This window comes from Mandrillus leucophaeus, unplaced genomic scaffold, assembly GCF_000951045.1.
Source record: "Mandrillus leucophaeus isolate KB7577 unplaced genomic scaffold, Mleu.le_1.0 Scaffold181, whole genome shotgun sequence".
Taxonomy (NCBI): Eukaryota; Metazoa; Chordata; class Mammalia; order Primates; family Cercopithecidae; genus Mandrillus; species Mandrillus leucophaeus.
In genome coordinates, this window is record NW_012101821.1 from 1090353 (window position 1) to 1114841 (window position 24489).

General features: G+C 37.2%; 1 protein-coding gene across 1 annotated transcript in view; it reads right to left on the bottom strand.

Moving 5' to 3' along the window:
- USP53 (ubiquitin specific peptidase 53) overlaps positions 1–24489 on the bottom strand; it is a 78154-nt gene that overhangs the window by 31295 nt on the left and 22370 nt on the right. The window contains exons 4-8 of the mRNA XM_011977600.1: positions 19713–20398; positions 14004–14096; positions 10168–10302; positions 1543–1656; positions 1379–1461 (exon numbers count right to left, since the gene is read on the bottom strand). Of these exons, the coding sequence (XP_011832990.1) occupies positions 1379–1461; positions 1543–1656; positions 10168–10302; positions 14004–14096; positions 19713–19856 (569 nt within the window). The 5' untranslated portion in view covers positions 19857–20398. The remainder of the gene's footprint in view (positions 1–1378; positions 1462–1542; positions 1657–10167; positions 10303–14003; positions 14097–19712; positions 20399–24489) is intronic.

The window sequence follows — 24489 nt, forward strand, 5'->3', positions numbered from 1 at the left end:
GCCTCTTGGGTTCACACCATTCTCCTGCCTCAGCCTCCCAAGTAGCTGGGACTACAGGCGCCCACCACCGCGCCCGGCTAATTTTTTGTTTTTTTTAGTAGAGACGGGGTTTCACTGTGGTCTCGATTTCCTGACTTCGTGATCCGTCCGCCTACGCCTCCCAAAGTGCTGGGATTACAGGCGTGAGCCACCACGCCCGGCTTGTAATTTTGTTTGTTTGTTTGTTTGTTTTGAGATGGAGTCTGGCACTCCAAGCTGGAGTGCAGTGGTGCGATCTCGGCTCACTGCAATCTCTGACTCCCAAGTTCAAGTTATTCTCCTGTCTCAGCCTCCCAAATAGCTGGGACTACAGGTGCTTGCCACTATGTCTGGCTAATTTTTTTTTTTTTTTTTTTTTTTTTTTTTTAGTAGAGATGGGGTTCCTTTCTTTCTTCTTCTTCTTTTTTTTTTTTTTTTGGTGAGACGTAATCTCGCTCTGTCACCCAGGCTAGAGTGCAGTGGCATGAACTCAGCTCACTGCAACCTCCACCTCCCGGGATCAAGCAGTTATCTGCCTCAGCCTCCCAAGGAGCTAGGATTACAGGCGCCCGAGACCACACCCAGCTAATTTTTTATTTTAGTAGAGATGGCGTTTCACCATCTTGGCCAAGCTGGTCTTGAACTCCTGACCTCAGGTGATCCACCAGCCTTAGCCTCCCAATGTTCTGGGATTACAGGCGTTAGCCACTGCGCCTGGCCACATGCCAAATATGTATACTTTCAAATATCTGTTGGAAAATAGTCAAAGAACATTATATAAGGTCTAGGGTTAACTTTTAGATCCTTAACTAGCTAACCTTTCATGGACAGAAAGGGAGAGAGTGAGTGGGTAGATGAGCAGGCAAGCATGGCAAATTTTTTATTTAAAGTGAATGTTGAGACCTCAAATGCAATAACCTAACTAAGAATTATGCTCACATTTTTGTTTCTTCTCTGTTTACCCTAGCTTTTATCACCAGAAAGGGACATAGCGGAGCTGACTGAAAATATGGCCATTACAAACAGAACATCTCATAAATGAAGCAACCATGTACAGTTCCATTTAACATTCAGTTTATCATTTTACGCTCCCCTTCACAGTTCTAAAATTTGTTATAAATTAAATAGACATAAAATTTAACTAGTATTATGTACACTTCACTAAGTAATACACATATTAGGCTAAATTACAAACATCCAACTTTGATAGACATCACTTAATACATCTCACAGCAGCATATCTGGTAGCCTCAGACAGAGAGGGGAAATTCATGTATGCTACGATTTTATAAAGTAAGTGTTCAATGTGCTTAAATATGGTATTAACGTTTTTGATAATTATGTTTTAATAGGTTCTTACCATAAGGCTGTTGTAGAAATGTACCGCACAAATTCTGTAAAAGGTAGAGGATCTGATGATGCTCCACAGCTACGACACACACACTACATAGGCAAAAACATATGCTTAATCTATCAATCATAAAACAGAACTATAATATCTAAATAATAATCAAGCCATCTCACCTGTTCATACAGAGTCATAGCAAACTTCTGGTGAGTGATACAAGATTTAGAGGTACACATGTCTGCATCTCTGCTTGGCACTATGTGAAAATGAATCCTCTCCAATATATTCTCCTAATTTAAAAATAAAATAGATAAATGAGTTGTTGATCTTGCAGGGAACACAGCAAAATGTAACTCTTTACCTGGAGATTTCTCAAAGTGTAAATTTAAGAGTGTCATACACATTGTTAGCTTTTCAGCTTTCCTCTCCAATGAACACTTTGATCGAATGTTCAATTATTCACCTTTTATAGCACTAGCTAAAAGAAAATGTTGCTTAATGAAAGCAACATTATAATATAACATGATCTTTTTAATAAAGTTATTTTTAAGCCTTCTAAAAACCCCTGGTGACTGACATCTAGAATTTAATATTAGAAAACAGTTTCCTGTGTTCCTGACATTCTCAAATGAAGAAAAAACAGATAGCTTAAAAAAAAATCCTGGGTGGCTGAATAGGAAGAGCTCCAGTCTACAGCTCCCAGCGAGATCGACACAGAAGACAGGTAATTTCTGCATTTCCAACTGAGGTACCTGGTTCATTTCATTGGGACTGGTTGGCCAGTGAGTGCAACCCACAGACGGCGAGCCAAAGCAGGGCAGGACATCACCTCACCCAGGAAGCGCAAGGGGTCAGGGGATTTCCCTTTCCTAGCCAAGGGAAGCCATTAGTGAAGGTACCTGGAGGAGCAGTACACTCCTGCCAAAATACTGAGCTTTTCCCATGGTCTTAGCAACCAGCAGACCAGGAGTTCCCCTCCAGTGCCTGGCTCAGCGGGTCCGACACCAACGGAGCCTTACTCACTGCTAGTGCAGCAGTCTGAGATCAACCTGGGATGCAGGAACTTGGTGGGGGGAGGGGTGTCTGCCATTGCTGGGGCCTGAGTAGGTGGTTCTCTGCTCACAGTGTAAACAAAGCCACAGGGAAGCTTGAACTGGGTGGGGCCCACCGCAGCTCACCAAGGCCTACTGCCTCCCTAGATTCCACCTCTGGGGGCAGGGCATATCTGAACAAGACAGCAGACAGCTTCTTCAGACCTAAATGTCCCTGTCTGACAGCTCTGAAGAGAGGAGTGATTCTCCCAGCACGGCGTTCAAGCTCTAATAACGAACAGACTGCCTCCTCAAGTGGGTTCCTGACCCCCGAGTAGCCTGACTGGGAGACACCTCCCACTAGGGGCCGACAGACACCTCATACAGGTGGGTGTCCCTTGGGACAAAGCTTCTAGAGAAAGAATCAGGCAGCAATATTTGCTGTTGTGCAGCCTTCGCTAGTGATAACCAGGCAAACAGGGTCTGGAGTGGACCTCCAGCAAACCCCAAGAGACCGCAGCTGAGGGGCCTGTCTGTTAGAATGAAAACAAACAAACAGAAAGGGATAACATCAATATCAACAAAAAGGACATCCACACCAAAACACCATGCATAGGTCACCAACATCAAAGACCAAAGGTAGATAAAACCACAAAGATGGGGAGAAACCAGAGTAGAAAGGCTGAATATTCCAAAAACCAGAAGGCGTCTTCTCCTCCAAGGAATACAACCCCTCGCCTGCAAGGTAACAAAACTGGCTGGAGAATGAGTTTGAAGAGTTGACAGAAGTAGGCTTCAGAAGGTCAGTAATAACAAACTTCTCCGAGCTAAAGGAGCATGTTCTAACCCAGTGCAAGGAAGCTAAAAACCTTGAAAAAAGGTTAGACGAATGGCTAACTAGAATAACCCATGAAGAGAAGAGCTTATATGACCTGATGGAGCTTAAAAACACAGTAAGAGAACTTCGTGAAGCATACACAAACTTCAGTAGCCGATTCGATCAAGCAGAAGAAAGGTTATCAGTGACTGAAGATCAAATTAATGAAATAAAGTCAGAAGACAAGATTAGAGAAAAAAGAGTGAAAAGAACCTAACAAAGCCTCCAAGAAATATGGGACTATGTGAAAAGACCAAATCTAAGTTTGACTGGTGTACCTGAAAGTGATGGGGAGAATGGAAACAAGTTAGAAAACAGTATTCAGGATATTGTCCAGGATAACTTCCCCAACCTAATAAGGCAGGCCAACATTCAAATTCAGGAAATACAGAGAATACCACAAAGATACTCGTCGAGAAGAGCAACCCAAAGACACATAACTATCAGATTCACCAAGGTTGAAATGAAGGAAAAAATGTTAAAGGCAGCCAGAGAGAAAGGTCGGGTTACCCACAAAGGGAAGCCCATCAGACTAACAGTGGATCTCTCTGCAGAAACTCGACAAGCCAGAAGAGAGTGGGGGCCAATATTCAACATTTTTAAAGAAAACAATTTTCAACCCAGAATTTCATATCCGCCAAACTAAGCTTCATAAGTAAAGGAGAAATAAAATCCTTTACAGACAAGCAAATGCTGAATCTGTCACCACCAGGCCTGCCTTACAAGAGCTCCTGAAGGAAGCACTAAACATGGATAGGAACGACCGGTACCAGCCACCGCAAAAACATGCCAAATTTAAAACCCATCGACGCTATGAAAAAAAAATGTATCAATTAACAGGCAAAATAACCAGCTAATATCATAATGATAGGATCAAATTCACACATAACAATATTAACCTTAAATGCAAATGGGCTAAATGCCCCAGTTAAAAGACATAGACTGGCAAATTGGATAAAGAGTCAAGACCCATCAGTGTGCTGTATTCAGGAGATCTATCTCATGTGCAGAGACACACATAGGCTCAAAATAAAGGGATGGAGGAAGATCTACCAAGCAAATGGAAAGCAAAAAAAAAAAAAGGCAGGGGTTGCAATCTTGACCTCTGATAAAACAGGCTTTAAACCAACAAAGACCAAAAGAGACAAAGAAGGCCATTATGTAATGGTAAAGGGATCAATTCAATAATAAGAGCTAACTATCCTAAATATACATGCACCCAATACAGGAGCACCCAGATTCATAAAGCAAGTACTTAGAGACCTACAAAGACACTTAGACTCACACAATAATAATGGGAGACTTTAACACCCCACTGTCAATATTAGACAGATCAACAAGACAGAAAATTAACAAGGATATCCAGGACTTGAACTCAACTCTAGACCAAGTGGACCGAATAGACATCTACAGAACTCTACACAACAAATAAACAGAATATATATTGTTCTCAGCACATCGCACTTATTCTAAAATTGACCACATAATTGGAAGTAAAACACTCCCGAGCAAATGTAAAAGAACAGAAACCACAACAAACTGTCTCTCAGACCACAGTGCAACCAAATTAGAACTTAGGATTAAGAATCTCATTCAAATCCGCACAACTAGATGCAAAATGAGCAACCTGCTCAGGAAAGACTACTAAGTAAATAACGACATGAAGGCAGAAATAAAGCTGTTCTTTAAAACCAATGAGAACAAAGACACAACGTACCCGAATCTCTGGGACACATTTAAGGCAGTGTGTGGAGGGAAATTTATAGCACTAAATGCCCACAAGAGAAAGCAGGAGATATCTGAAATCAACACCCTAACATCATAATTAAAGGAACAAGAGAAGCAAGAGCAAATAAATTCAAAAACTAGCAGAAGATAAGAAATAAGTAGGTTCAGAGCAGAACTGAAGGAGAAAGAGACACAAAAAGCCTTTCAAAAAAGTCAGTGAATCCAGGAGCTGGTTTTTTGAAAAGATCAACAAAATAGACCACTAGCAAGACTAATAAAGAAGAAAAGATAGAAGAATCAAATAAATGCAATAAAAAATGAGAAAGGGGGTATCACCACCGATCCCACAGAAATACAAACTACCATCACAGAATACTATAAACACCTCTACAGAAATAAACTAGAAAATCTAGAAGAAATGGATGAATTTCTGGACACATACACCCTCCCAAGACAAAACCAGAAAGAAGTTGAATCTCCAAATAGACCAACAACAGGTTCTGAAATTAAAGCAATAATTAATAGCCTATCAACCAAAAAAAGTCCAGGACCAGACGGAGGTACAAAGAGGAGCTGGTACCATTCCTACCAGAGGTACAAAGAGGAGCTGGTACCATTCCTTCTGAAACTATTCCAATCAACAGAAAAAGAGGGAATCCTCCCTAACTCATTTTATGAGGCCAGCATCATCCTGATACCAAAGCCTGGCAGAGACACAACAAAAAAAGGAATTTTAGGCCAATATCCCTGATGAACATTAAAGTGAAAATCCTTAACAAAATACTGGCAAAGTGAATCCAGCAGCACATCAAAAAGCAATCAAGTGGGCTTCATCCCTGGGATGCAAGGCTGGTTCAACATACGCAAATCAATAAACATAATCCATCACATAAACAGAACCAATGACAAAACCACATGATTATTTCGATACAGAAAAGGCCTTCAACAAAATTCAACAGTCTTTCATGCTAAAAACTCTGAATAAACTAGGTATCAGTGGAACGTATCTCAACATAATAAGAGCGATTTATGACGAACCCACAGCCAATATCGTACTGAATGGGCAAAAACTGGAAGCATTCCCTTTGAAAACCGGCACAAGACAAGGATGCCCTCTCTCACCACTCCTACTCAACATAGTATTGGAAGTTCTGGCCAGGGCAATCAGGCAAAAGAAAGCGATAAAGAGTATTCAGATAGGAAGACAGGAAGTCAAATTGTCTGTTTGCAGATGACATGACTATATATTTAGAAAACCCCATTGTCTCAGCCCCAAATCTCCTTAAGCTGATAAGCAACTTTAGCAGTCTCAGGATACAAAATCAATGTGCAAAAATCGCGAGCATTCCTTTACACCAATAATAGACAAACAGAGAGCCAAATAATGAGTGAACTCCCATTCACAATTGCTACAAAGAGAATAAAATACCTAGGAATCCAACTTACAAGGGATGTGAAGGACCTCTTCAAGGAGAACTACAAACCACTGCTCAATGAAATAAAAGAGGACACAAACAAATGCAAGAACATTCCATGCTCATGGATAGGAAGAATCAACATCGTGAAAATGGCTATACTGCCAAAAGTAATTTATAGATTCAATGCTATCCCCATCAAGCTACCACTTCACAGAATTGGAAAAAACTACTTTTTTAAAGTTTATATGGAACCAAAAAAGAGCTCACGTGGCCAAGACAATCCTGGGCAAGAAGAACAAAGCTGGAGGCATCACGCTACCCAACTTCAAACTTTACTACAAGGCAACGGTAACCAAAACAGCATGGTACTGGTACCAAACATATATATAGACCAGTGGAACAGAATGGAGGTCTCAGAAATAACACCACACATCTACCACCATCTGATCTTTGACAAACCTGACATACACAAGCAATGGGGAAAAGATTCACTATTTAATAAATTGTTTTGGGAAAACTGGCTAGCCATATGCAGAAAACTGACACTGGACCCCTTCCTTACACCTTATACAAAAATCAACTCAATGGATCAAAGACTTAAACGTAAGATCTAGGACCATAAAAATCCTGAAGAAAACCTAGGCAATACCATTCAGGACATAGGCATGTGCAAAGACTTCATGTTTAAAACACCAAAAGCAGTGGCAACAAAAGCCAAAATTGACAAATGGGATCTATTTAAACTAAAGAGCTTCTACACAGCAAAAGAAACCATCATTAGAGTGAACAGGCAACCTACAGAATGGGAGAAAATTTTTGCAATCTATCCGTCTGACAAAGGGCTAATATCCTGAATCTACAAAGAACTTAAACAAATTTACACGAAAAAAAGCAACCAACCCAGCCGGGTGCAGTGGCTCACGCCTGTAGTCCCAGCACTTTGGGAGGCCAAGGTAGGTGGACCACGAGGTCAGGAGATGGAGACCGTCCTGGCTAACACAGTGAAACCCCATCTCTACTAAAATACAAAAAATTAGCCGGGCGTGGTGGCGGGCACCTGTAGTCCCAGCTACTTGGGAGGCTGAGGCAGGAGAATGGTGTGAACCTGGGAGGCGGAGCTTGCAGTGAGCCAAGATCGTGCCACTGCACTCCAGCCTGGGCGACAGAGAGAGACTCTGTCTCAAAACAAAATAAAAGAAACAACGAACCCCGTCAAAAAATGGTCAGAGGATATGAACAGACACTTCTCAAAAGAAGGCATTTATGCAGCCAACAGATATACGAAAAAATGCTCATCACCACGGGTCATTAGAGAAATACAAATCAAAACCACAATGAGATACCATCTCACACCAGTTAGAATGACGATCATTAAAAAGTCAGGAAACAACAGATGCTGGAGAGGTTGTCGAAAAATAGGAACACTTTTACACTGTTGGTGGGAGTTTAATAGTTTAACCATTGTGGAAGGCAGTGTGGCAATTCCTCAAGGATCTAGAACTAGAAATACCATTTGACCCTGCAACTCCATTACTGGGTATATACCCAAAGGATTACAAATCATTCTAGGATAAAGACACATACACAGGTATGTTTATTGTGGCACTATTCACAATAGCAAAGACTTGGAACCAACCCAAATGTTCATCAATGATAGACTGGATTAAGAAAATGTGGCACATATACACCATGGAATACTATGCAGCCACAAAAGAAGGATGAGTTCATGTCCTTTGCAGTGACATGAATGAAGCTGGAAACCATCATTCTCAGCAAACTATCACAAGATCAGAAAATCAAACACCACATGTTCTCACTTGGAGGTGGGAGTTGAACAATGAGAACACATGGACACAGGGAGGGGAACATCACACACTGGGGCCTGTCAGGGGTGGGGGGCTGGGGAGGGATAACATTAGGAGAAATACCTAATGTAGGTGACAGGTTGATGGGTGCAGCAAACCATCACGGCATGTGTATACCTATGTAACAAAACTGCACGCTCTGCACATGTAACCCAGAATTTAAAGTATGATTAAAAAAAATCCTACTTGAATCACCTAGTCTGTATAAGTAACAGCAAAACAAAGGCTCTATATCTACACTAACACCATAATGAAGGCAATGTAATCTGCCATGAATTTTATATAAATGTTGATTTACAATATAGATCAATAAGGGGTATTTATTTAACAGAATTCTTTTTACCAAAGCTTAACCAATGGATTCTATTCATTAGCTAACTTCCCTCTCCTCTGCTCCAGGATATTTAAGACCATTTAATAATTTAAGCCTAGATTTCTAGACATTTTGTGAATTATCATACCATGTATTAGAATAATTCATTTAAGTGAAAGTAAAACTATAAAGTTTAGCATTGTTCAAAATACATTTGTTTTAAGCAAAGAATCAATTACAAACAGAAGAAATATGGATATATTTCATTACTGTGTGTGCTGTTATTGACATTTTAATCAACATGCAAGTGTGCTATGCAAGATGCTAGTCATGAGCCTTCCATCTAAGGAAACCATGAAGATGCTCATTTTTAAAAAGGGGATTAATAATATACACACGCCAAATGAACTCTACAGACAGTAAATTCTACAGGGAATGGATTCGGTGGTTTGGTCATGTGCTGTCTAGTAGGCATAGACTTAGTTTGAACCTTCACAAAATGATAGATTTTTAAAGTTCTGAGTATTTCAGGAACTTGAGCAAAGGCTGCTAGTATAAATATATACTCCTTATAAATAAGGAGTATAAACAGGAATATAAAAATATATGTGAGGAACAGAATGGAATAATCTCACTAGGAAGAAAAATCCAGCAATGAAGCACTGAGGGAAGGTGGAGTTTAATCATAACGGGCCTTAAATATCAGAATAAAAAGTCTAGATTTGAATCATGGAAATATTTGAAGAGTAAGCATTAACCTGAAGAAAATCATATTAATATGGTGGCTATTTAAAAAATAGGATATAAAGAAACAGGCTGAATGGACACCAGCAGGAGGCTTAAATATGGTGACCTGGAAGAAGTTGTGGTAGGGAATTAATATGGAAAGAAAAAACTTTTGAAAGGGTTTCTGATAAAAGAATTTACAGAAATTGCTGACTAGAAACAGGAAGAAGAGAGAAGAAATGGTTACAACTTATTTATAGGTGACATCAATATTAACCGAGACATTTAATAATTAACATACCTATTTTACATGTATAAAGTATGTACCTGATTAAAGGAATGCTCTACTTTCTAATATGGTGGTAACACAGAGCCTAAGAACATCAACCTCAGTGATTCTCAACCTGGAATGTGGGTAACAGGCTGTTGCCCCTGTTAACTTCCCACCAAAATCCCCTTATCTCCCAAAGAGAATCATTGCATGCAATGAAAACTATTACTGCTGGGAATGTGCTGTACATGCGAACCCTATAGTGGCAGAACACTGATTTAAGTGATATCATTTATATTCAGCAAAGCTTATTGCTCCAACTAAGTTTTAAAATATTTTAGTAGCCTAAGAGTAAAAATTAGAGCAACACAAATAATCAAAACCAAAAGTACAACACAAAACACAGATGGATTGAAATTGAGGCTTGAAGGATGGGTAAGATATGGATCTACCGGCCAGTTCTGACATTTCTCTATTGTTCTAAATTTTTGTTTCATTTGTCTCAACATTTGTACCATCTAAGGAATGAAAACTACTATCCTGACTTCTTAAGGAATATCAGAAATACTTACAAAGCACTCTGCAGCATCATCCATAAGGCCAAGTTGAAATCGCTGCTCATCTTTGAAGCTTTCTGCAAGAGCATGCCTTATATTATCTGAGGGAAGTGCTTTTTCTCGACTATGTTGGAACTGTGCAAATATCGTCTGGGAATCAACAAGAAAATCAGTAAGTTTAATGCCAGCTTTAAAATCGTTTCAGTAATTTCATTACAACACAGAGAAACTCAAAACACTATACTTGGAAAATAACACATAAGTCTTTTGCTCTAAAATTTCATACAAAAATTAATTATTTGTATCATCAAGTGTAGAAATGTTTGCACCAGCCTCTAAATCAAATGTTAGTGGACACAAGAATTAAACATGTAGGGTTCCCAGGTCCCACCCTCAGACTCTGACTAAGTCTTAGGTGAGGCTCATTTTTAAACTATTCCTCAAATGATTCTGATGCAGGTTGTTTAAGGAACAGAATTTTGAGATTTAAGTTGCTTTAAATCTAAAAATATACAATAGGAATTAGAATTACGCTAAACAAAATAAACATAATCACACAAAAATTGGTAGAATTCACTAGTCTTAAAAGAAAAAAGTAACCTAAACAAACTTTTAAAACTTAAAAAAATTTTCTACTGGAGTCTTAAGAATACTTCAGAAAATGACAAATCCTGATTTAAAAATTAGATGATTTAACGGAATGACAATGTCCCACTATTATTTGACTAAATTTGCCTTTAAAAAATGCAAACGTTCATTTTACAAGAAGATGCAGAAAAGAGAAATAATGACTTTTAACTTTTAAGAAAAGGTCCTACCACCCCTAAGTTATCAGTTTTCCTAACTTAGAGAATTATAGGTTGAATTTCTCCAAATCAAAAATGTGAAAGTTCCAAAATCTAAAAGTTTTTGAGCACTGACACAATGCTTAAAGGAAATGCTTTTAAATTTGGTATGCTCAACCAGTAAATACATAAATGCAAATATTCCAAAATCAAAAAACAAAATCTAAAATCCAAAACACTGCTGGTCCTGTGCATTTCAGACAAGGGATACCCAACTTGTATTTCTAATCTAAATTAAGAAACTGGAAACATCATTCAGTTTCTAATCTAAACCCGAGAAACTGGAAACATGAAATCATAGTTGTTAATCTGATTTTCAATTTTCCTTATTAAACTTAAGCAAGAAAAAAACATTTTAATAAATTACAATTTTATGACAACCATCTTACATGGAAGAAAGTAAGGAAAAAAGAAAACTTTTCAATGACAGTCCACCGAAATAGTATTGGTCACATTCAGTCCCATGTTAGCTCAAGGGGTCATGTCATCTCAAAAAAAAAATATTTTTAAGATCAACATACAAGGAAAACATTTCATTAATCTGTTTCACTACTGCAAAAAAATATAATTTATAAATAAAATATTAGAAAATACAGATGTCAACTGATATTAGATACCCAGAACTATAATTATTTTACCATTAAATAGCTAAAATTATGAATAGTAAAAGATGAAAAATAACTTTCAGATTTTATCTCTTATTTAGGCAATTAACTTCCAGGTAATGTTTAAGATTACTCATTCATTCAACATATATTTTTTGGCTCCCTAGTATATGTTAGGCATTGTTCTACACTAGAAAAATGGATGACAACCCTACCTACATGGATAGTAGTGATAGTAATGAGAAGGCAAAGAAGTAATTATGTAACATCAGAATGTGATAACTACAGTAGAGAAAAATAAAGAGATACAAGAGAGAAAAATAAAGTAGTGTAATGGGGATAGGAATGCCAGGGATATTATAGATGGAGGCAGCTTACCTTTTACCTAGTGTAGTCGGGGAAGGCCTCACTGATGGAAAAGTAACATTTGAGAAGAGGCATAAAGGAAATAAGGGTGTTAGCCAAGAGGACATTTGGAAGAAAAGCATTCCAGACAAAAGGAATAACAATGAGGAGGCTTTGAGGTGGAGACCAGCTCTGAGAAATAGAGCCCAGTTTGGCTAAAATGCAATGTATTTATGTGTGTTTTTGACAGGGGAGGAAAGGAAGGCAAGCACAGGAAAGAGGCAGGTAACTGTTCAGGGCTACAGGAGAGTTGGTCTAGGAAATTAATAATCCCAGGTTTTACAATTAGATAAAACATTCAAAATTTACTGTGGAATAAATAAAATGTGATACTGTAATGTGATCTAGGCTCATTCTTCATTTCCTAACAATAACCCTATTTTGCCATGTTCTTAAAAAAAGAGAATATAAAATTTCTTCCTTTGGTGATTTACTCAAACAATCTTTTCAGGAACATAATGAAATTAAGGCACATAAATTTTTTAAAAAATGTCTGTGTGTCTATGTGTGTGTGTTCAAATATTCAAGAATGTAAAAAATGAAACATTTATCTCTAAAATGTATAACAAAATCTTAAGTTCTCTGGCAAAAGATTTCAGTGACACAAATGAGTTGCTAATATATACTGGACACTCTGTTTGTCTTCCTTCTATTTTCCTCAGCAGAGCAGCCACAGGGATCTAGTTCAAATATTGTATCTGGTTAAAACAGTCTGTATCACTCTTCCACTCAAAACAATCCCCCATCTCCCTAAATCACTCATAGAAAAAGCCACGATCCTTACAGAGGTCTATAAGGCCCTACACAATCTAAACCCCTGTTCTAGTTATGTATTGCCCTGTAACTAAACCACCCCCAAAATGTAGTTACGCAAATCTGCAATTTGGGTGGGGACAGCACGTCTCTGCTTCATTTGAAGTCATTTTGGACAGTTTGAATGACGGGACCTGGAATATGTGAAGGTCACTCTTTCATGTCTGGCAGTTGATGCTGGCTGTGGGCTGGGAACCCAGCTCTAGCTGTGTCCAGAATGCCTCCAAGTGGTCTTTCCTCAAGGCCACCTGGCTTCCTCATCATGGTGGCTCACTTCCAAGAACGAGCAACTCAAGAAACAGAGCTGGGTGATAGCTATATCACCTTTTCTAAACTAACGCAACCTCAGATATCTGGATTGCAGCCTCAGTTCTGCCATAGTCTATTTGACAGATATCAGTCATTAAGGCCAGTCTATATTCAAGGAATTAGATTTTGGATAAGGAAGCATGCAAAAGAATCTGCAGACATGTTTTAAAGCCACCTCGGCTACCCTCACCTCGGAGCTCATCTTCTACCACTCTCTTCCTTGCTCATAAAGCTCCTGCCACCCACGTTTCCTTGGTGTTCCTTAAATATGTCAGGTATACTAATACCTCAAGGCCTTTGCAGTTGCTGTTTCTTTGCCTACCTGGAGGGCTCTTCAAGGTCTCGATTCAAATATCAGTTTCTCAGTGAGGCTATCCTGGCTACACAACACTCCCTATTTTCTTTCCCTAATGTATTTTTCCACTGTTACAACTATTACTATCAAACATACTTATAATATTTTGCTTTGTTATTATTGTCTCCTCCTCTATAAGAATACAAGCTCTATGAGAACAGCAATTTTTATCAGTTTTGTTCACTGCTGTATCCTCAGTAACTACACTGGTACCCAGAACTCAGTAGTAGCTCCAAAAACATTTGTTAAAATAAGTAAGAATAACTGCAAAATAATGAAAAAGATAATGTTCCTAACAATTTTCTACTTAGAATATTAATTTTTAACTGTCCTTACATAAAAGAGGAAAATGAAAACACAAACCTGAATAAGTCACACTGTGAAGAATTCATCTTCAAAACTATTAATCACCTGACAGTGAACTTTAGTTACAACAAACAGACCCAATATATAAATTATCAAACTTAAATTTTTGAAGGAACAATTGATAGTAATTTTTCAGAGCTATTAAAAGGTTACCTTCAATGCACAAAATATACAGGCATCTCCCTGACAAACATGTCCAGTCAAAACCCGCAAGCTTCGTCGGAATATATCCAATTGCCATAAGACCTAAAAAACAGTAAGATGTGAAGGAAAAAGAAACAAACAGATTTTTCTTACTGTAACAAAAGACAGATTTAGATATTTTACAAATTGCAAAAAGCTAGTAAGTAACTTCTTTTAATTGCCTGTACATAATCACACATACATAACCACTGGAAATAACAGCAAGTATAAAATTGCTCCATGCATGTTGTGCATATATAAAAGTTGGATTCAGAAGACACTGTTACTGGTGCACATGAAAAACCACGACAGGCATGGAGCAGGCAAAAACCAACTCCTCATTAAGGATTTGGTCTGAACAGGAAACATGGAATACCAAATAGAAAAGTTGGCAGAGACATGAAAGAGGAAGTGATTATAATACTTGAAACAAACTGAAATTTTGAAAGGAAATATAATTAGACTTTAAAGCCAGAGTGTACTAAATAGGGGGTCTGCACATTATGGCAAGAAAAAGGGGTGAGCAGAGGTGTGTGCAGTCACTGTACATGGAACAAGAAAGGGGGTACCTGTGTACAGCATAGTAAGCAGCAGCCATTAATAAATTACCTAAGTATATACTTGCTGCAATTATCACTTATCTTCTGCTACTAAAAGACAAAGATAAAGCAAACCCAAAAAGATTGTAACTGTCAAAACAAATCAGTCCAGTACATAAAATCATTCTGAAAAACCTGAATTCTATACAATGAGGATAAGAATAGTACTTGTGTCTCATAAAGTTCTTGTAAGGATTAAATAATATGTAATGTTTCTAGAGCAGGGTATGGTACTCAACTGGCATGCAACGAGTACCAGCTGCTATTTGTGACTGATACTACTACTACAATAAACAAATAATATCTTCAAATTTCTCTATCTGTTAGCCGTGTCCTCAAATAACCTAAGAAAATCTATTCATGATCTCTCCTTTCTCTCAAATAAAAACAAAAAGTTAATAAAAACAAACTGGTTTTAATATGTCCTATATTTTCAACTACTCCACAACTAAATGTCATTTTAGAATTTCTCCTTAAACATTGCCTTTTATTAAAGCATAATGAATAGGATCAATTTTTCTACCACAGATAACTCAGTGTTTTTGCAAAGCACTTGATGATGTTTAAAAACTTTCTTGAGTATCACATCCTAGCATATTTTAAAAAATACAATGAAATCCATTTTACCAACAAAGAAAATGATTTAATGATAGCACAGCTTTAGAAATAGTATACCACTGAGGTTAATAAAACACATCTGAAGGCAGGTGTCTGGTTTCTAATTCTGAGTTTACTGTTTACCAATTTCTGGACTGACTCAGGCAAAATATTTTCTGGGACTCAGTTTTCTCATCAGTAAAATAAAGATAAATGTAGTACTTACCTCTTACGGATGTTGTAAGGATTAAATTAGGTGACATATGTAATGTTCAAACAAGCAGTAAGAATACAAAAAATGTGAGCTATTGAACAGTATTATAATATTAAATGTTATAACTTTGCTTCTCAGACATTAAAATCACACTAATGTGTTATATTAGACCTAATTGTACTGCTTTTGCATTAAAGTTTAAAATATTCAGCTAAAATAGAATACCCTCTATAATCTGTTTATAAAGTTAGTGAAGTCTTCCAAATGTAACTAGAATGTTTTCTATGATTACAAAAACTCTGAGTTACACTGGATCAAACTACAGATAAAATGTTTTATGTGATTTATTTCAAGTTCCCCGTACATTACTGTCTTTAACACAATAGTGTAAAGGCTACTTTAACAAATGGCTATCACAAAATAATTATCCTAATTATAGTTAATCTTCATCCATTTTATTTTATTTTATTTTAATTTATTTATTTTTTAGATGGAGTCTCACTTTCTTGCCCAGGCTGGAATGTGATGGTGCTCTTGGCTCAATGCAACCTCAGCCTCCTGGGTTCAAGTGATTCTCCAGCCTCAGCCTCCTGAGTAGCTGGAACTACAGGCGCCTGCCACCACGCCCAGCTAATTTTTGTGTTTTTGGTAGAGACAGGGTTTCACCATGTTGGCTAAGCTGGTATCAAACTACTGACCTCAAGTGATCCACCTACTTTGGCCTCCCAAAGTGCTAGGATTACTGGTGTGAGCCAATGTTCCTGGTCCCATTTCATTTTAAAATGTTGATTATATTCTATCACTTATTTTTAAAAATTTAAGGTTTAAGCTAGTTGTTGAACTAATTAGTTTTTAGCAATATACACTTTTTCATTATTTGCATGTAGCAATTTAAATGGTGCCTAACAAAATTAACGTAGTTATTTTTGAATATTTATACATATTTCTTATATTAGTCCCAAAAGATCAACACATATCTATACATATATTAAATACAAACCTTTCATCATACATTCTTTACTTGAAAAAATGTAAGAAATAGCTTAAATATTAATATGAAATGGCATATAAATTCATTTTTCTGTCTTATATCAGATCTAAACATTTTAATGTCGTGTTTAGTAAATTCTTTTAAGACATATTCTACAGTTTATTTCTCAGCATTTTTTAAAAAGTATTCATCAAATTGCAAATCAACATTTGCATTCTGAATTTTCAAAAAGAAAGGTCTTATCTCATAGAAAATCTATTTGAATAGTTGTTTTGTCAGGGAGAATTGGCTTTGTAAATTAGCTTATATGGCAGATAACAGAGACCAGCAGATCCCCCAAAGCTGCTAGAGTTGACAGGGCAGAGTACTGCAGAGAGCTGCACAGAGAGTTAACATCAGGGATCAGTAGACGATCCCCCTCCAGTATTTTGGGGTGTACTATGAGGAAACTGTCTGAGGCCTGGGAAAGAAACACCCAAAAAGATTAGAGGGAATAGTGCCCAGAGCTTGCACAGGCCCAAGAGAGTGCCTATTCCTGCAGCCAAAGAGAAAACTTCATAATTCACAGAGCAATGGTTGAAAAAGAAGAGTCTCAATAGCAGAGAATTTAATCCAAGAGTAAACACAGCTCTGTCCTGCCTAACAAAGTTTAAAGTAAAATGATCAAACTGCTTCCAAATAAACTCTGTCTCAGAACAAAGTTCTAGATTATTTTTAGGAATATAAAAATATCCATAACCTGACAAGGTAAAACTTGTCTGACATCCAACAAAAGATTACCAAGTATTAAAAGAAAACAAAAACAAGATAAGAAAAAAAAAACCAAGTTATTGAAACACACCCAGTATTCATACAAATAACAGAATTAGCAGACAAGTACATAATAACAATTATTACAACTACACTTCACATGTTTAACAGACTAGCAAATGCTAAGTAGAGACATGAAAGAGATTTTAGGAAGACCAAGATCAAACTTCTCAAAGTGAAAACTACAATGTCTAAGACAAAAAATACACTGGATGGGATTAATTGCAGTTAGGCAATACAAAGGAAAAGATTAATGAACTTGAAAATGCAGTAACAGACACCACACAAAATAAAACACAAAGAGAAAAAAAGACTGAGAAAGAAAATAAAGAGAGCATCAGTGAGCTGTAGAACAACTGGAAAACTTCAGGCAATGCACTGCGTATGTAACTGGAAAACCCCAAAGGAGGGAAGAGTCAGAGAAATTATTTGAAGAAATAACAAAGTGTTTCCAAATTTGATTTAAATCCAAAACCCACAGATCCAAGATGCTCAACAAACCCAAACACAAGAAATATGAAGAAACTTGTATCAGGAAACATCATTAAATTGGTTTAAGCCAATGATAAGGAGAAAATCTTAAAAGCACCTAGAGAAAAAGAACAAATAACATACAGAGAAACAAAGATCAGAATATTAGATTTTTCATTAGAATAATGCAAGCTAAAACACAGAGGAGCAAAAATCTTTAAAGTACTGAAAGAAAAATGTCAACTTGGACCATCTTTAATGAGTGAAAATATCTTTCAAAAACAAAAGTGAAATACAGATCTTTTCCAGACATACAAAAGCTGAAAGAATTGATCACCAATAAACCTGTATTACAAGAAAGAACCTTCAAGCAAAAGCAAAGGATATCAGATGCAATGTGGATCTATGCAAAAAACTGATGAGCACCAGAAATGGCAACTATGCAGATAGTATAAGTAAACAGTCTTCATGGTAAATGTCAGAAGAACGTTCATTTTTTAAAAAATACATAATCATAGGAATACTTCTCAATGTTCTGATCCATGTAAGTTTCCTCACTCAAAATTTTCACCTGTTCTAATATGCGTTTTGTTTCTCTGAACTATACATAGTATTTTGGGTGCTAATGAAAAGGACAGAAACAGAGGGGAAACATAAAAGGGAAAAAGGATAGGAAAACGGATAAATAGAAAAGTATCTGAAAAGGCAGAAACCCTTTCTCACAGCCTGATTCCATCAAAATCATTTAATTTCAGGTCTTTTGGTATCTAATATTTCACTATATCCGTTGCCACTGAATAAATATTTTTCTGCATTTGTCACAGTAATGTCAGTGGGATCTCTGAGCCAGGGCAGAACACTAGCATTAAGGGAACTAAAGTAAATTAATGCTTTCTTAATACCAGCTGCTTCTCTTTCCTGGGTGAGTTAGAGAACGTTCAGGTTTGGCATCTGTCTCAGGTAGAAGGCAACAGAGAACACAGCTCTGAGTCAGACGTCTGTACACTTGACACACTCTACACGTGTTTATCTGTCAAATGAGCTAATCAACAAATATTTTTCTCTATTAGTTTTCAAAAGAAAAAATACACATGAAAAGTGAATCATTATATATGAATTCTTTTAAGGTATATTCTAAGGTCAATAGAAAAATTTATCAGTATTCTAAATCTTCCTCATCTTTAGTACTCTACAATGGTCAGGACACAGGATCCATAAAATCTAAAACTGCTGAATAAAAACTTTATTATGCATAAGAAAGTATAGTTATCTAAGGCAGAAAAGCAGGTTAATTAAAAGATTTTCAATAAGGATTGAAGCAAAATGGATTATCCTCCAATTTAACCAAAACAGTGCTGCCCAAATGATGATTCCACAGAGGTAATTTAAGGACCACAGTGGGAGGTGAAGGGAGTTTGAGTACTGAGATTAAAAACTCTGCATTCTCATTTCAATCCAAGCAGTCTTTTTATTCTATCTACAGGGATCCATATACTGTATTTTATTTTTTTTTTTTTTTTTTTGAGAGGGAGTCTCGCTCTGTCGCCCAGGCTGGAGTGCAGTGGCCGGATCTCAGCTCACGGCAAGCTCCGCCTCCCGGGTTTACCCATTCTCCTGCCTCAGCCTCCCGAGTAGCTGGGACTACAGGCGCCCGCCACCTCGCACTACTGTATGTTTTTTTAAGGAAGGGGTGTTAGCTGATTAAAACAAAAACGTTTGTGTATGTTAGAAAAATGTCCTTAATTTACTAAATAAACCTTTTAAATAAGAAGATTATTTATATCACAGCGATACATCAGTCTGTTGGAAAAAACATTTCCATTTATTATAAAAACCAAAATGACCAGCCAAAACATTTTTGCTCCCATTAAAAGTTATATTAAAAAGTCATTCTAATCTATAGTAACTTTATTTTTAATGTATGAGCTAAAGAAGCGTTAAACAAAGGATATTCTGAAAAGTACTTTTTCAAATATAGTAAGTAATTATGGTCTCACCTGTACAGCACTATTAAGAAAGCAGCTGTTTTGTCCTGGTTCATTTAACAAGCCTTTGGTAGGGGCTAGGGATAGCATACTTCCAGGCTGATAAACTTTTCCAAGATTGCCACCAGGTTTCCGTAAGAATTTTACCCATGCCATTTTCAAGCAACTTTGTTTGCATTTAGGCTAAAAACTATACACTTTTATGTAATATTTTGGACAATAAAATGGATGTCTTGAATTGTCCACTTAAATCCACTGCAGTCTATTTTAATAATGGAAGTTTCCAAGTCCATATCTTTCCTGATGTTATAAACTCTTAAAGACTTTGACAAGTAACAATACGGTGCATAAACACAGAAGTTCTAAGCACTAAAAAAGAAAGCTGTTTTAAACAAGGCCTTAAAGATGTTTAGATGTGTTAAATTTTATGGGAGCTGTATAAGGTTAATATGAAAACAATTTTTTTTAATGGCTAAAAATACTGATAAACAAATCATCTCCTTTAATGCATAAGCCATTTGTCCTGATGCACAGAATATGCTAATAATACAAAAAGATGGAGAGTTGGCATTTGGCATGATTCCTTTGGTTGTTTGTTTTCCTTATGTTTTTTTAACAAGAAAGTTTTCTTTCTCTTTCCCAGGTGAAGTTATGAAAGGTGACTCCATATTTCATATCAATGTGACCTCAAAGCAAATCTACAAAAAAGAAAAAAAAAGTTTAAATAAAAGCAAATGCAAATAAGAAAACTCAACTTTACCATTTCAACACAAATATTGAATATAGAATTAAAACTCGTCATAAAAAGGATTAGAACTGATAGCATTCTAATATATATTTTTTTAAATTTCATCATTTACATTTTTAAAATATCACTGTGACATCAATCCCTACCTATCTTAAGCTCAATGTTCAAAGGATGGTTTCATAAGGAAAATATTCTCCAAAAACCTAGAAATTATATTTCAGCTGGTATCCTGTATCTGTCAATACTAAATTGTTCTATTTATTAATATACTGTTATCCATCTTACACAGAATTGTATTTTTCCAAAAAAGACAGATTTTATGTAAATGGTATGTATAATTATTCAAAAGAAACCTTTAAGTCATAAATAAATAGTGAATTAAATTTCCATGGTATCAACAAATGCACACTCCTGATTAAAAGGACTTTAAATGTTAAACTTATGAATTAAAAACAAATGAGTACAAGAATACCTTGTTTTATAGCATTTTACTCAATTGTACTTTGCAGATATACTGCCTTTTTAACAAATTGAAGGTGTGTGCCAACCCTGTACCAAGCCAATCTACCAGCACCATTTTCCCAACAGCATATGCCCACTTCATGTCTATGTGACACTTCAGTAATTCTTTTTCATTATTACTGTATCCGTTATGCTGACCTGTGGTGAGTTATCTTTGATGTTACTACTGTAATTGTTTTCAGGCAATATGAACCACTCCCATATACGATAGCAAGCATAATCCATGAATGTGTGTATTCTGACTGCTCCACTGACCACCTGTTTCCCCAACTCTCTCCTGTCCTCAGGCCTCCCTATTCCCTGAGATGCAGCAGTATTGAAATGAGGTCAGTTCATAACCCTACAATGGCCCCTAGGCGTTCAAGTAAAAGGAGTCGCATGTCTCTCATTTTCAGTTAAAAGTTGGAAATGACTAAGCTTGGTGAGGAAGGCATGTTGAAAGCCGAGACAGGCGGAAAGGTAGGCTTCCTACACCAAACAGTAAGTAACCCAAGTTGTGAATGCAAAGGGAAAGCTCTGGAAGGAAAATTAAAAGTGCTACTCAAGTAAACACCTGAATGATAAGAAAGCGAAACTCCCTTATTGCTGATATTGCGAAAATTTGAGTGGCCTGGATAGAAGATCCAACCAGTTACAACATTCCTTCAAGCCAAAGCCCAATCCAGAGCAAGGCCCTAACGCTCTTTAATTCTATGAAAGCTGAGAAAAAGAGGGTGAGGAAGCTAAAGAAGAAAAGTAGGAAGCTAAAAGAGGTTGGTTCAGGAGGTTTAAGGAAAGATACCATCTCCATAACATAAAAATACAAGGTGAGTCAGCAAATGCTGATGGAGAAGCTACAGCAAATTATCCAGAGATCTAGCTAACTGATGGCTACACTAATTAGCAGATTTTCCGTGTTGAAGAAGAAACAGTCATCAACTGTTTGACAGATGAAGACTGTCATCTGTTGAAGAAACAGTTGAAGACTGACAATGATATGGACAGATAGAAGAAGACGCCATCCAGGACATTCTCAGTCAGAAAGAAGTCAATGCCTGGCTTCAAAGCTTCAAAGGACAGGCTGACTCTTTTTTTTTTTTTTTTAATTACTTTTTAATTTTTTCCAACCCTTGTGTTGAGGGCTGACTTTCAATAGATTGCAGTGAGGGAGCTGCTCTGCTACATACAAAACCCCGACCCAGAAGCAGGTCGTCTACAAATGGTTTAGCACCAGGTTCCCCAAGAATGTGCGTTGCGTGACGGGCGAGGGGGCGGCCGCCTTTCCAGCTGCAGGCCAACTCTCTTATTAGGACCTAATGCAGTTGTTGACTTCGAGTTGAAGCCAATGCTCACTTATCATTCTGAAAATTCTAGGGCCTTAAAAATCATGATAAACCTAGACTGACTGTACTCTACAAATGGAACAACAAAGGCTGGATGACAGCATATCTGTTTACAGCATGGTTTACTGAATATTTTAAGCCCACAGTTGAAGACCTACTGCTCAGAAAAAGATTCCTTTCAAAATATTACTGTTTATTGACAATGCACCTGGTTACCCAAGATTTCTTGATGGTAATGTACAAAGAGATGAATGTCGCTTTCATCCCTGCAATAACCATTCTGCAGTTCATGGATCAAGGAGTATTTTGACTTTTAAGTCCCATTATTTAAGAAACACATTTCGGGCCGGGCGTGGTGGCTCATGCCTGTAATCCTAGCACTTTGGGCGGCCGAGGCGGGTGGATCACGAGGTCAGGAGATCGAGACCATCCTGGCGAACACGGTAAAACCCCGTCTCTACTAAAAATAAAAAAACAGTAGCCGGGCATGGTGGCGGGCGCCTATAGTCCCAGCTTCTAGGGAGGCTGAGGCAGGAGAACGGCGTAAACCTGGAAGGCGGCAGAGCTTGCAGTGAGCGGAGATCGCACCACTCCCGCCTGGGCGACGGAGCAAGACTCTGTCTCAAAAAAAAAAAAAAAAAAAAAGAAACAAAAAAGAAACACATTTCATAAGGCCATAGCTGCCACAGAAAGAGAGTCCTCTGATGCATCTGGGCAAAGTAAACTGAAAAACCTTCTGAAAAGGATTCACCATTCTAGACGCCATAAAGAACAATCAGGATTCACAAGAAGAGGGCAAAATATCAACATTAACAGGATATTTGGTTAATGATTCCAACACTTACGAATGACTGAGGGGCTCAAGACTTCAGTGGAGAAAGTAACTGGATGTAAACAGCAAGAGAACTAAAATTGTAGGTGGAATGTGAAGATGTGACTGAACTGCTACAATCTCATGATAAAACTTGAACAGGGGAATTGCTTCTTGTGGCTGAGTAAAGAAAGTGGCTTCCTGAGATGAAACCAACTTCTGGTGAAGATGCTGTTTAGAACATTACTGCAGTGTCAGGGTTCGACCCCAATTCTGAAAGAAGATCTACGGTGGGGAATATGTTATCAAACAGCTACACTGTTTGATATGTTGTCACATGCTACAGAGGAATCTTTGGTGAAAGAAAGAGTCAATGTGACAAACTTCATCATTGCCTTATTTTAAGAAATAGCCACAGCCACCTCAACCTTCAGCAACCATCACCCTGATTCAGTTGCAGCCATCAACATCAAGGCAAGACCCTCTACCAGCAAAAAGGTTACAACTCACTGAAAGCTCAAATGATCATTAGCATTTTCTAACTGTAGCTTTTAAGTAAGATATATACATTGTCTTTTTAGACAATGCTATTTTGCACACTTAATAGACTGTGGTATAGTGTAAACATAACTTTTATATGCACAGCGAAACAAAAAAATTCCTGCAACTTGCTTTATTGCAGTGGTCTGGAATCAAACCTGCAATACCTCAGCGGTATACCTGTATTACTAACAGTTTTGTCTAATCAACTGAATTTTGTTGATGAATTACTTCATTCAACATTTTTTGAGTCACGTATTGAACCAGTCACTGGAACTAACATTATAATGACAAAAGGCAGACAATACCTTAATGTATAATAAATTGTACAGTGTACTAGAAGGGTTATGTGCTAAGTAGTAACAAAAGCAATCTAAGAAAAAGAGAGAGGAAGTATATATAATGTGGGATGGTTTGTGCTTTTAGATAGGATAATGAACAATGGTCTCATTGAGGTTACATTTGCACAAAGATTGGAAAGGGATGAAGAAGCCACCTGAGAGAAAGAATTCTAAGCACAGTGAACAGAAACCTCAAAGATACTGAGGAGCATATCTGGTACAGTGGAGAAATAGTAATATAAAGCCTGGTGTGGCAGGAGAAATGTGAACAAAGAGAAAAGTAAATGGGAAAAACACAGATCATGTGGGATCTCACAAGCCCTTTTTAAGAACTCTGACTTTAAACTCGGGTGATGACCACGCAGGGTGGCCCACATGTGTAATCCCAACACTTCTGGAGATCGAGTGGGGAGGATCACTTGAAACTAGGGGTTCAAGACTAGCCTGGGCAACATAGCAAGACCTTCTCTCTACAAAAAATTAAAAAAAAAAAAAAAAAAAAAAA